Raw genomic sequence first — 13,756 nt, 5'->3', positions numbered from 1 at the left:
ATATTTCTCTGATGATTTATCTTACAAAGAAAGGACAAAGAAAAAAGTCTTTCTCATGGGAAGGCATATTATTGTTTATTTTTGGGGATAAAAAATCGCAACGTACTAGTTACGGACCTATCTATCCGACTAGTCAGATGGTCCGTCTGGGCATGACATGAAAACAACCCTCTCTAGAATGGAGAGAATATCCATGTATCGTCCGTCTATGCTTCCATACTGTGATCCTAGGGGATCTGCTGGCTAGGCCATGCATTTGTGGATTGGATGTGGGATCTGTGCAGAGGTGATTAGTCTTTGCTGGTCAGGTTCTACTCTAGCGGCCCGTCGTCTGCTAGGTTCTACTTTACGTCTTTACCATCCGTGAAAGGGAGAAGAGTGAGATTGAGGAAGGGATAGAAAAAAAGACGTTGCAAGTGAGGGACGGCGGACCAAAGAAATTATTGTACTCCTCACATTTTGCCAGTTTGGTTGATGCACCCCAATCAATTTCCTTCTCAAACACGACACAATGTAGAATTGCCAACCCATGGTGTACACGTACATATATACTAGCCTAAAGCGAGTACACGTGCAAGCTGGCTACAAACATGATTATATAGGCTGTAATCCTTCGTATAGGGCATCCATCCGTGTCGGACGCTCTAGATACTGGGCTGCCCGTGCCAGCTCAACGACCGCCCTTTTTTATGTGCTCATCCACTCGCCTCCAGCCGTTAAAAAAAAACTCACCTCACAGCAGCGCTGCAACAGGTATCCGCGAGACCGCGACTGCGCCCCACCACGCCTCTGCTCCGCCAGGCGGCATCTCCACCGCGCCAGAGTGCAGCAGCCCATCTTCCTCCCTCTCCACCACGCCTCTCGCCCGCTGCGGCCTTCTCCATCGAACCTGCCATGGCCTTCTTCACCGGAGCGGTGAGCTCTACACCGGTGAATTCCACGCGCCGACAAGCCTCCATTCCGAAATAGCAAGGAGATATTGCGCTGAAAGCGTATGTTTCAAGTGTTTTAGATGTTTCAGAGGTACGTTGCAAGTGTGTTATGCGGATGTTGCAAAAGTAGATCAGGATGTTGCATATGTTGCAAGTATTTCAGAGGCATATTGCAAGAGTTTGTTCAAAATGTTTCATCTGTTTCAGACGTATGTTGCAAGCATTTCGATCTGGATGTTGCATATGTTGCACACATATATGTCGCAAGAGTATGTTCGAAATGTTTCAGCCGTTTCAGTCTTATGTTCCAATAAGTGTTTTCATGTTGAAAGCTGTAAGTACTTTATCTAGATATTACATATGTTTCACACACATGCTTTAAGTGTATGTTCTAAATATTTCATCTGCTTCAGACGCATGTTGCATAGTGTTTCATATTTCAAAGGTAGAGAGTCATGAGGCACGGCCCAAGCGCTGGGGTATGGGGCGCAGCGAGCCAGGACCGGCTGATGGGGCATGCTAGGGCTGATGGTCTAGGTGTGCGGCGCACCTGGGGTCGTACGGACGGGACGCGCTGAAAGGTCCTAATGGCTTGAGGGGGGATGAATAGCCTATTAAGAATTTCTACAACAACACTTAGCAAACCGGTTAGATAAATATGAGGCGAAGCGAGTGTTGCGCTAGCCTACTAAAAAACAAGCCACCTACCACAATTCTAGTTTCTTATAGTCTCTATCCACACAATGGCTATGTTACTACACTAAGTTAGTGTGCTCTCAAAGGCTAACTAAAGAGCCACACTAATCAAACTAACAAGCTCTCACGATTAGCTACACTAAAGAGCTTGACAACTAGTTTACGGTAATGTAAAGAGAGAGAGAGAGCAAGATGGTTATACTGCTTAGTCGAGGAATAAATCAATCAATCACAAGAATGAATACCAATGAAGAGCAATCACCTCGGAATCAAATGATAACACAATGATTTATACCGAGGTTCATTTGCTTGCCGGCAAGCTAGTCCTCGTTGTGGCGATTCACTCACTTGGAGGTTCACGCGCTAATTGGCATCATATGCCAAACCCTTAATAGGGTACCGCACAACCAACACAAGATGAGGATCACACAAGCCACGAGCAATTTACTAAAGTACCTTTTAGCTCTCCGCCGGAAAAAGGTCAAGAACCCCTCACAATCACCGTAATCGAAGCCGGAGACAATCACCAACCTTCGCTCGACGATCCTCGCTGCTCCAAGCCGTCTAGATGGCGGCAACCACTTAATGTAACAAGCAAATTCCGCAGCAAAACACGAACACCAAGTGCCTCTAGATGCAAACACTCAAGCAATGCACTTGGATTCACTCCCAATCTCACAAAGATGATGAATCAATGATGGAGATGAGTGGGAGGGCTTTGGCTAAGCTCATAAGGTTGCTATGTCAGTGTAAATGGCCAAGAGTATGAGCTAGAGCCGGGCACACGCCTTTAAATAGAGCCCACAACAAAATAGAGTCATTGGCTCCTTAGTCCTCTGAAACACGGGCTGACTGGACGCACCGGTTAGAAGGACCCTAGCGTCTGGTCGCCCGATGCTCGCCACGTGTCATCAGCCTCAAATGTTGAGCGCCCGATCTTAACAGCTAGTCAGCTTAGCGCCACGTGTTAAGTTGCGACCGGACGCACTGCAGTGTAGGACCCGACGCACTGTCGCCTGGCGTCCGGTCACTTCCAGTAAGGTTCTAGAGGCGGAAATTTGCGACCGGACGCGTCCGGTGGCTCATGACCGGACCCAGGCCTACGTCCGGTCAACTCAGTCTCTCTCTGTTGCTTGCATCAGCGTACATCACTAGGTGACCGGACGCACCCCCTGCGCGTTCAGTCTCTCTTTCTCTTCAGCGTCCAATCAAGGGACCGAGGGCGGCCTTCACTGCGCGCCACTGACCGGACGCGGGGTCAGAGTCCGGTCACTGCCCAAGGCAGAGTCCGGTCAATACGAAACTCCTCCTTTTGACCCCCAAACTTCACCACCTTTGATCAAATGTGCCAACCACCAAGTGTATCACCTTGTGCACGTGTCTTAGCATATTTTCACAAATATTTTCAAGGGTGTTAGCACTCCACTAGATCCTAAATGCATATGCAATGAGTTAGAGCATCTAGTGGCACTTTGATAGCCGCATTTCGATACGAGTTTTACCTCTCTTAATAGTACGGCTATCGATCCTAAATGTGATCACACTCGCTAAGTGTCTCAGTCACTTAAACCGAAAAGCTCCTATCAATTTCACCTTTGTCTTGAGCTTTTTGTTTTTCTCTTTCTTCTTTTCCAAGTCCAAGCACTTGATCATCACCATGGCATCACCATCATCATGTCATGATCTTCATCTGCTTCACCACTTGGAGTAGTGCTACCTATCTTTTAATCACTTTGATAAACTAGGTTATCACTTAGAGTTTCATCAATTCACCAAAACCAAACTAGAACTTTCACGCGCTCGTCTAGCCGTCCTCATCCCTGCTCCTAGGTCCTGCCCGTGTAGAGAGAGGAGGGGTTTAGGGGAAGGAGCACGCGGGGACGGCGGTGGGCACGGGAAGGAGGTGTGGCGCCCGGACTCGCGGAGAGACAGGAGAGGGTAGGAGGAAGGATCGGCGGGCGCGGCGTTTCCACAGGCGTGCATGACGGAGGAGGCGCGAGCGTCCGAACACGTGCTTCTATCCGGACGTCCGAACACACGCTTCTATCCGGACATTCGGAAGGATGATATAGATCTCCAACGTAGCAGTCCAAGTAAGGGACATCCTTTGTAGTCAATAAGAATACCTGAAATTTGAGTATTAGTTCTATCTTCATCTCTAATGCGCTCTCTCTCACACACACTTATTACTAAAGAACAGGTTGTTTCTTTCTCTGTCTCCGTCACTAGGGCCTACCGTTCGGTTTCTATACAACAGCATACTTTCAGACACGGTATGAAGAAGTGTGGTTATTCTAAAATGAAGAGAAATACATACATGATACGACCGTAGGCACAGTGCTAAGTTCTAACCCAAGACAAATCAGAGCTTGTTTCCACCACCGCACCACGCGACGATCCCCATCACCGCCGATCGCACAGCCATACGTGCCCCGTGGTGCTTGGATGCGCCGCGAAGCTAGCTGGCCTGAGAGGAGGGCCGCGGTAGGATCCGCCGGTCCGAGGCAGGCAGGAGCCACCGATTCACAACCAGCAGCGGCGAGACGAACATGCTTGTGGATATCCGCCTACTCTCTTCGATTCTTTAGGGCTTGCTCGCCTTTCCATGATTCGATCCTCTCGTCTTGCAGTGTGGTCTCAGGAGGTCTCAGGACCGGGAATAATAATCTGCAAAAGCCTGTGCCGCTCCACCTACGTACGTGGTACGTACCGGCTCTAGCTTGCTTGCCTCCCAACACGTACCGCCGTGTATCCTCCTATTCATTTCAGCCAGCCTGCATGCCTTTGTTCTTTCTCCTCGTAGGTGGGCAGCGTCTAGACTCTAGACGACGGCTGGACCAGGCATTGTCCCAAGGTATATCCTCAGTTGATTCGTGACATGAAAACAAGAGGGGTCCAGTTACCAAAGTCTTTCACTTGCTTTATTTAGATCAAATTAATTTTCACACCTAGGCTCCAGCATGGCTAATTCGTGAGAAAAAAGAGAAGATAATAGAAAGGCAGCAGTGGTGTTGCATGCATGCAAGAAAGGCCGTGTGGGTACTGTGCCATTGATCGGTAACAGGTTAGACCTCGTGATTAGGCTCTGTCCGTTTGTTTTGCATAGAAAACCTACAGAAGTGCTAAATGGAACTGCAGCATCGATGTGTTGTGGAGTTGCTTGCATGCTTTCAGCAGCCATCCGAGAATACATGACAGATATATATATATGTGCTAATTTGAGTACTTCTCTTGGAGGAAGGAGGGGCCATGGCCCACTATGGCCATAACGTGGCTCCGCCACTGCCGCCGTGTATCCTCGCTGTGTGTTAGTTTCACCTTAAAATTCTAAAAGTGCTATAGTACCTATCACATCGAATGTTTACGGCCCGTGCATAGAGCATTAAATGTAGACGAAAAAAAACTAATTGCACAGTTTGGTGGAAAATTGCGAGACAAACGTTTTGAGCCTAATTAGTCCATGTTTGAACACTAATTGCTAAATAAAAATGAAAGTACTACAGTAACCCCAAATTCCAACTCCCTAAAACTAAACACGCGCTCATTTCAGCCAGCCTGCATGCCTTTGTTCTTTCTCCTCGTAGGTGGGCAGCGTCTAGACTCTAGACGACGGCTGGACCAGGCATTGTCCCAAGGTATATCCTCAGTTGATTCCTCATCGTGTCTTCAGTTTGCAGCAGCAGAAGCGCCTTGCCACATTTCAGTAGCGAGTATAAATACCCCCGCACAGTGACCACTAATAACCTGTGCGCCTGCACATACATACACAGTAACACACGACACAGACCATTGGCTCCGACACTCAGATGTGCACTTGCATTGCTGGGCAACTTCTCCTTTGGCAGATGCGCAGTGTGCTACTGCCAAAGGAAATTTGCCCCGGAATTCATCTGCACAGCCACACACACGCGCGCGCATACACAAAAGCGAAAAGTTACAGTGTGGTTACAGGGTACTACGTACTGCGATGGTACAGCGAATGTATATATATACGTATATTTGTACTTGTTCTATTCTATTATACATGTTTGACCTTTGTTCTGCACTTGGTGCTTGTCTTATACAGGTTATCAACATCACTATATGTACTTACAAATGGAGCATGAGTGCAAGCTGTGAAGGCACTGCAAACCTCCATAATACGTATCACCTCTACAAACAATGACACTGTACATTTAGCCAATAAGCCAGATGTGGTCAAATTAATGATGCCAAATGTTTCTCTGTTCCATGGACTAATCTTTGTTGCCCACTGCCTCCGGAAGTTTGTGTGTCGGAGGCCTGTCTGCGCCTCGTCTGGAGAACTCTCGCCACCGTCTAGCAGCAGCTGCCGCTCTCTTGGCTCTCTCTGATACTTCCTCCTCTGTCAGTACACATTATTAGAAACGATCAGATTTTTCAACAAGATAAGAGCTGATAGACGTACAGTCAGTACTCAGTAGATGTAGATTGCGTGTTTTAGATGTTGCAGATCAGTAACTAAGGTGCTTCTGAAAAAATATTTGTTTCTCGTACCATTACCGTTGCTTTGATCTTGTGGTGGGGATCCCCAGATGTCACTCCAAGAGCTTCTCGTGTCTGAATTCTCTTGTTTCACCATCCGTGTTCTGACTTTTTCCTGCAAAATCACACAGATTTACAGTAAAAAAACATTTATATTTAAAATTTTCAAATAATTGTGTAAGGTGTACAAAGGAGTAGTACCAAGACTTTTGCTTGCCTCTTTTCCCAGCGAGCACTAGCCTACCACACATAGAAAATATATCAATACAATTTGACACTTAACAGCAACACAGACAGACAGTGTTATCTTTAGATGTAGAGGTCCAGAAGAAATTATACTAGTGTTAAATTTGTACTTTGATACCCTTGATATTCAATCCATGATACAAACATATTGCTTTCGATGGTAAAATGCATCCAGGGTTCTTAAACTTTTTTGGGATTTTCACCAAGGTCCATAAACATTCAAAGTGAGGATTTGGGTCCTTATATTAAATGGTTTGCTCTAGGTTCACTTGGGGTCCAATTATGGATCCAGATTCTCACTTGGAGTGAACCACTTCAGAAGTTTTGAGAACTCAAAAGTTTAAGAAACCATAGGTGTATTTTACTCCACTTTTAATTTATCCAAACAGGGCAATTAAGTTAATATATGCATCCATTACAGAAAAAAAAAACTGAATATTGAGAACATGCCATGGAGTAATAAATTATATAAGGCACATAAAGTTTACATGAACAAAGAGATAATTACCATGCGGAAAACATCGACTGAAGCTCCCATACCAGCAAGCATCAAACCAACCTGTTCAGTTATGAAATTTTGATTTACTGTACTGATGGTAGAATATCTTTTTTCTCGAACATGCAGGAGAGCTGCGTATCATTATATATTAAGAAGACTGATGGTAGAATATCGAATAATATCACCAGATAATTCTTCAACTAAATTCATTATTACTGTATGCAGTACACTACTGTTATCTTGAAATGTATACTGACCGAAGAATTTGCTTGAGAATCGGCCATGACAAAAAAAGCTACATAGATCACACAAATTTTAAAGTTCCATCTGATAGAAAGTCTACTTACATTCACCCTCTCTACTCTACGCATCTCATTCTCAAGGAGTGACAGTTGTGCAGCGGAAGTCCAGTGAATACAATCAACTGGGCTGAGAATGATAACAGACAACAGTTTAGCACAAATATTAGCGTCTGCGGAACTTGAAGAACATCAGCAACATATTAACTAATTTCTTCTGAAATCTGAACAATTTGCAAGGCATTTCATAATTGGGTAACTACAAGACCTAACAACTGAATAAACTTTAAGATCATAAAAATTCTCACCAACTATCAATGGCATCCTGAATTAGCTCTGTGCTACCTGACTGGGAGTAGACTCTTGACCTCCCAAAATCTTCCTCAATCTTAAAGACGCCAGGGCAGATATTGGCACAGTTTTTACATCCTACAATGTTGCATCCACAACAAACAAGATACTTGAATCATGCTCCTTACCCATAAGAAAACTTCTATTCACAAGAGAGGATCAATATACCAATGCAGGTAAACTCATCAACGAACACATGATCCTTGGGTGCACTGTCATCAAAGAAAGGATTGATTGCTGTTGCTGTGTACCCATGGATCTCATCATACACTGCACGTTGTGCTGGATCACTCAACACCTGCCCTTGCACACCCCATGTTAGCTCGTGCAATGACAAATTTCAAAGCAATAACCAATAAGAAAACATCTTGCACGCAGCATGCATAAGTTTAAAACTCGATTGCAGACTCTTACCGAGTAAACCTCGTTGATGAACATACAGAAGTTAGTCACGTCAGGGGCGTTCCCACTAAGGTCAGGGTGGCACTCTTTCATGCAACCGTAGTATGCCTTCTTAATTTCCTCAGGGGTTGCATCTGGCATCTAATGGTAGAAGATTCAGGTGTTCCATATTAGCAGCAAATTTATTATCTCAAAGATAAATAAGATCAGTAATATTATCTGAACCTAGATATAAAAAAAAATAAGTAAGCATTTTATTTTTGGAAAACTGGAAATAAAAGTTGCATTTTGATTCTTCCCCAAACCCTATAGAATGTTAACAAAATCACAAACATGTTACTACCAAGAGCAAAATAGTATAGTGATTACAAAGTGGTTTGGTCCAGAGAACTAATTCTTTCGTCTACCATCAAATTAAATAAGGTAAAGTAATTGCTAAATGGCAAACCAATGTTCCAGAGTATACTTACCACACCCAGAACGGAGTAGTAATCGTCGGCAACATCCTCCTCCTCCCTTTCATAATCCGCTTCCGTCGCAGTGGCACAGATCCTGAGATCCCTTCTCCGCGCACTCCAGCTCCCCTGCCGGTCGCCCCGTACGGCTCCGGCGAACCCGACGGTGGGCAGTTGCCGCGTGGGGCGGGAGCAGGGGAAAGACCGTGGCAGCGTCGCGAGTGCGTCGGCGAGCAGCGGCGGCGAGAGGAGAGGGGGCGCCATTGCCTAACGGATTTTAGAATGCGGCGTCCTCCAGCAAGATCGGAACTCCAACGAGGAGGCGGCGGCGAGGGGTTTGCTTTTCTTAGCGGGACTGTACCATTTTTACACTGTCCTCAGCTCAGCAGCCACTAATTCTTCTGGTTCAGGTTTAACGGAGATCTGTTTTTGCATATTAGACCTTACACGGATTGATATTTATATATAAAGACCTTCTTCCACCTAAAGAACTTCCATTATTTTCCTTTTTCGGCATATATGGTTGAAGAGGATGAGAGTTCAAAGCTAAGAGTTTGTTTTTTTTATTTTGTGGCGGTGAGAGTTTTGGCGGAAAGGGGAATATATGAGTTTAGATGACCAAACTCACACATCAATCCCCTAAGGGAAGAATGGGAATTTTGCTTTTACTGAAACAAAGATGAATATATGGACTTGTTCTATTATTTTTCACTAAAAAAACACCACACCAAATAGAGCATGAATTCTTGTTTTAACTCTCTTTCCTATTTCTCTCCACGAACCAAACAAGAAAATTTGAACTAAAAATCAACTTCCCATTTTAATTCCCTCCTTTAACTCTCACCACTAATTCATATGTCTCCTCTCATGTAGTTGACAAATACACCTTTGATTAATAGAATTATATTACTCTTTAGAGGATAAATTAGCTAAACTAACAATATAAGTTATGTAACCCTCAATATCAAGATATCCCTATGTGTGAGCCTTAGTCCCATGTGTTACTGAAATGAGGTGATGTGCTTGTTGATAAGGAGCGCCTGCAATGACTTTAGCCCCGTTCGTTTCGCTGAAAAAACAAGTTAAAACACTGTTCCGGCTGATTTGTTGTGAGAGAAAAACACTGTTCTGACTGAAAAAATAAGCTGAAAAGTACGGATTATAAGAGAAGCGAGCGGGCCTTTTGTTAATCTCGAAACATGACAACCTAATCTTCTGGACGTATTCATGGAGATAAAATATGTGAGTGTGTCAGTAGAGGTAGGTATGCATGTGTGTAGGTAGACGTCAATGTCTGTGTTTTGAAAAAGGAAAAAAGACCGTGTGGTTTTCTACCACTCCATACTAAACTTTTGAGCAACACCACATACACTGCATTCGGTTTCGCAAAAAAAAACTCCAAACACATTGTTCATCAAAGCTTATTAAATGTTATGAATCTTGGTTGCGTGAAGAGAAAGAAGTACTCCCTTCGTTCCAAAATAAATATCATTCACACTTCTCAAGAAGTCAAATATTTATGATGCATAATTAGTATTATTAGATAAATCGTTAGATATATCTTCATAATAAACTTATTTAAAGATATAAATGTTGCTAATATTTTATACAAACTTAGTCAAACTTAAGAAAATTTGACTAGTAGATATTCTATAATGACACTTATTTTGGGACAGATAGAGCCCAATTTTGCCTTCGTGATACGCATGCTCTCTCAGAGACTCGTAGTCGTACGGATAATCGGGTGATTTTGGCCATAGGACGTTCGATTTCTACATAGATCGATCGATCACATAAATGTATACCCACTTGCTATGACTTTGTTAATCTCAAAACCTACCAATCTAATTTTCTGGAGATGTTCATGGAGATAAAACACGGGAGTGCGTCAGTAGAGGTGGGTACGTAAGTATGTAGGTAGACGTCAATGTCTGTCTTTTGAAAAAGAAAAAAGACCGTGTGGGTTTCTACCACTCCACGTTAAACTTTTGAGCAACACCACATGAATTGTCAACACCTAATTGTTTTGTGTCTTTGTCTGTTCCACGGTTCTTTAGCTCCCAAACCTAGTGCACTTGGTTTCGCAAAAAAAAAAAAAAAAGCTCCAAACAGTAGGATTTATAACTTTTATACTAATGTTGATCAATGATTATTAAAAATATTGGGAATCTTGGTTGCGTTGAAGACAAAGAAGTACGGCGTTGCTTGGTGATACGCACATGCTCTTGCTCTCTCGGGAAATTATTTCGGAGGCTATAAGCCTAAAAATGCACAATTGTTTTTGGTTTGGTGGATGATTTCGAGCCAGTAGTGAGCCGGGAGAGCGACATGCCGACGGCTGATCTGGCGATTTTGGCCCCCAGGACGTTCGATTTCTACATAGATCATGGATGGATCGATCACGGCAGAGACGTTGCGTGGGGAGCTCTCCATTCTCTCCCGGTCCTCTCGCTCAGTGACAGTCACAGTCAGTCAGTCTTGCTTCACTTTCTTTTCTTTCAAAAAGTCACTCTTTTTTTTTTTACTGAGATTGAGATGAAAAAAATCAGTCTTGCTTCACCGGCCTGTCGTTGTCCAATTTCTTCTACGTGGCTCTACGTCCTCGTCGTGCCTGAGAGTAAGAGAGGCCAAGCTGGCCAGGCAAACTGAGCCGGAGCAGGAGGGGCTGCGGACCCGCACGCCCATCCGCAGCCCTGGACCTATCAGGTCAGCGTCCGGATTGCTTCTTCGGCCCAGGAGAAAGCGCTTCGGCCCACAAGCAGACGCCAAACACCGCCGGGCCGGCGGGCGGCGGCATCGCCTACAAATCCGGCGGTTCTCGCAAGTTTTTGCCCAGGACACCTCGAGACTCGAGAGGCAACGCGGCAAAGATCTGACAGAATACAACGTTTTGATTCCACCACGCTGATTCCGTTTAGCTTATGGACAATAACAGCTCATGGTAAGTTTATATACTACATACATGCATGGTTAATAATTAAGAAACATCTCCAAATAAACTTTTCCACCATGTTACGCCTACCTACATGTATCGAGAGCATAATAACAAAACAAATTAATGAACACGAATAAACAACTTGCCACTGATCGACATGCCTGTGCCTGGCGCTGATCTGGACACACTGGACCTAGCAGCGCCTTTCAATCAGTTGGGATGGTCTGGGTTTTCTTTGTTCCATGACAAGTAGTTAATTAGGGTCTCCAAGGGCCCTGAAAAATGCGCAAAACATAGTTTGGTTGAAACAAATGTGTGCAACATCACCTGATGGAGATCGACACGACTTTAATTACCTTGGCTTAATCACGTAGAGGATGACGAAGCCCATGGCGAGGAAGAGGCAGATGCCGCCGATGGCGACGTACACGACGCTGATGAAGTTGTTCCTGCCGCCGATCCACGACGTGGTGGACAGCACCAGCGCCTTCGTGCCCCCGAAACTGTACGTGTTGTAGTTGTTCTGGATCACCACCGTGATCTCGTCGCTCGCCATTATGTCCGACTCGATCCTGCCGTACAGCTTCCTGAACGTCGGGAGGGCCGCGGTTCTCATCCAGACAATGAGGTCCTCCTGCTCACTCAGCTGAAAACAGAGATCAAAAGCAAGCGAAATCAGATCCAGGAGCAAATGAAACTCAGCTCGATCTCTGATGCAAACTTATCAGAAGCTATATAGTTGATGCACTGCTAGCTTACTGGTATTTTCTCGTTCAGTTTAGCACCGCCGATCAGTCCCCCTTTCTGGAAATTGCTGGGGAAGACATCGCTGCCAAACTTTTTGTTCTTGTCGCTGTCCCAGGCAATGTTCTTCTTGTTCACCTCGACGGCCTTCTTGTTGAGAGAGAAGGAGTAGGTGTCGTTGAACAAGCTCCAAGCGATGAGACCGCAGGGCACGATGGGCGCGCCGCCGTCTTCACTGGTGGCTTCAGGCTCACAGTTTGTTATCGTGCTCGCAGCATCCTTGTACAGCAACTGCTTGTCGTTACGACTCTTCACGTACCTAGGGTTAACGTTACATTATGATAAGTATATACCGCATTCAGGCCGACAATGCACGCATGACCTGTTTGTGCGCCTGACGCGGAAAATCATTTGACAGAGTTTATATGCTGTAAAAAAAGCAGTAAGTTCTAGGGTTCACCATACCGGCGATGATTCTGATAGAAATTTTCAAGCTGATAGTATATGTGTATCGGGCCTTTCATTGGCTTTGGCACCTGAAAAATGATACGCCATCATCATTACTTACCATATGCTTAGTTCAGGGCCGGTCCTGAGTTTTCTCTGACCTAGAACAAAGCTAAAATTTTGGGCCCCTTTATACATGATAATACTACTAGTAGTACCCATTGATAGTATATATATACACATATACAAAATGTTACTAATAAGCAGCTGAATGCAAAAGCAATATTCATATAAAATAATTTGTATATATATTAAACTACCTCAAAATTTTCTTCTAACGTTCTTTGATGCGAAGTCATCAATGATGGTGTCAATATCAATCTTATTCAACAATCGTTTTTTAATGCATAATGTTGCCAATCCATTTAACCTCTCTTGTGATATTATAGATCTCAAATAGTTCTTCAACAATTTTAATTGAGAGAAACAATTAGTAACTATAATTTGATAAAGCAGAGATCACGTGAGAAACAATTAGTAACTAAATTTCAGATTCCTACCTCGGTGGTTGCTGCGGCCTGGCGCCTGCCTTGGTGCCTCCTCTGCTGGAACTGCCGATTGCCGAACAGGAATCAGAGACGAGGGATCACGTGAGAGGTGAGATTAGGGCCCTGTGACTGTGATTTGCCGCTGCTCTGCCGCACGCGCCGACGCCGACAGGCCCCGCCCGCCACGCACCCACGCCGCATGCGCAGCCGCGCACCGAAGGCGGAAGGTCGCGTATCGCATGACTGCTGGCTCACGTCGCACGCGCCGTGGTCACGGGGAGTCGGAGAGTCAATAATCTGGCGCTGACGTGTATATACGGATTACGTACTAGTGTATACATACTTGGGTAGGGGCCCATCGGTGTTATGGGCCTAGGACGATCGTCCCTCCCGCCCCCCCTCAGGGCCGGGCCGGGCTTAGTTTTTGCAAGCTACACAATCACAGTGAGATCGTAGCAAAGAAAAGAGGAGGAAGCCGCGAGGGTGACTAGCGGGGCGAAAAACACAAGATGAGAGGAGAGCGCGGGGAGTGGTGTGGAGAGACAGAGAGGGGGCTGAGGCACAAATTGCCAATTGGGAAACTCTAGGCACTCCCCTTTATCGTCTGTTGCGACCTTGCGCCCATCCTAGCAGTTTAATGCCAGGTAATTTGATTATGTTTTGATGGAATCTTCTCAGCCCCTGTAAGTGCATCTAGCC

The 13,756-nt window shown here is 45.0% G+C and overlaps 1 protein-coding gene and 1 pseudogene across 2 annotated transcripts; both read right to left on the bottom strand.

Moving 5' to 3' along the window:
* Window positions 1–5,612: 5,612 nt before the first annotated feature.
* Window positions 5,613–8,755, bottom strand: LOC136512547 (chaperone protein dnaJ C76, chloroplastic-like). Of its 2 annotated transcripts, none has more exons than XM_066506519.1 (9): window positions 8,399–8,755; window positions 7,941–8,069; window positions 7,695–7,824; window positions 7,484–7,604; window positions 7,224–7,305; window positions 6,886–6,936; window positions 6,333–6,371; window positions 6,144–6,246; window positions 5,613–5,991 (listed from the first exon to the last, which is right to left on the bottom strand). In XM_066506519.1, the coding sequence occupies exons 1-9, from the start codon at window positions 8,645–8,647 to the stop codon at window positions 5,864–5,866; spliced, it is 1,032 nt and encodes a 343-aa protein (XP_066362616.1). In that variant the 5' UTR covers window positions 8,648–8,755; the 3' UTR covers window positions 5,613–5,863. The 2 variants fall into 2 exon arrangements, with proteins under 2 accessions (XP_066362616.1, XP_066362617.1); XM_066506520.1 differs by having other exon boundaries at window positions 6,150–6,246.
* Window positions 8,756–11,528: 2,773 nt separating this feature from the next.
* LOC136513686 (ALA-interacting subunit 5-like) lies at window positions 11,529–12,601 on the bottom strand (annotated as a pseudogene).
* Window positions 12,602–13,756: the final 1,155 nt, after the last annotated feature.

This window comes from Miscanthus floridulus, chromosome 16 (genome assembly GCF_019320115.1).
Source record: "Miscanthus floridulus cultivar M001 chromosome 16, ASM1932011v1, whole genome shotgun sequence".
NCBI classification, from domain to species: domain Eukaryota; kingdom Viridiplantae; phylum Streptophyta; class Magnoliopsida; order Poales; family Poaceae; genus Miscanthus; species Miscanthus floridulus.
The sequence above is the reverse complement of the archived record's forward strand: the minus strand, read 5'-3'. Positions and strand labels throughout refer to the sequence as shown.

What these genes read in the sequence shown, in the direction of transcription:
- LOC136512547 (XM_066506519.1), bottom strand. Translation starts at nt 8,647, where the DNA reads ATGGCGCCCCCTCTCCTCTCGCCGCCGCTGCTCGCCGACGCACTCGCG. An exon ending in CAGGATGCCATTGATAGTTG is followed by an intron (nt 7,306 to 7,483) that starts GTGAGAATTTTT and finishes TATCATTCTCAG; the next exon opens with CCCAGTTGATTGTATTCACT. An exon ending in CAGTCGATGTTTTCCGCATG is followed by an intron (nt 6,372 to 6,885) that starts GTAATTATCTCT and finishes TATGTGTGGTAG; the next exon opens with GCTAGTGCTCGCTGGGAAAA.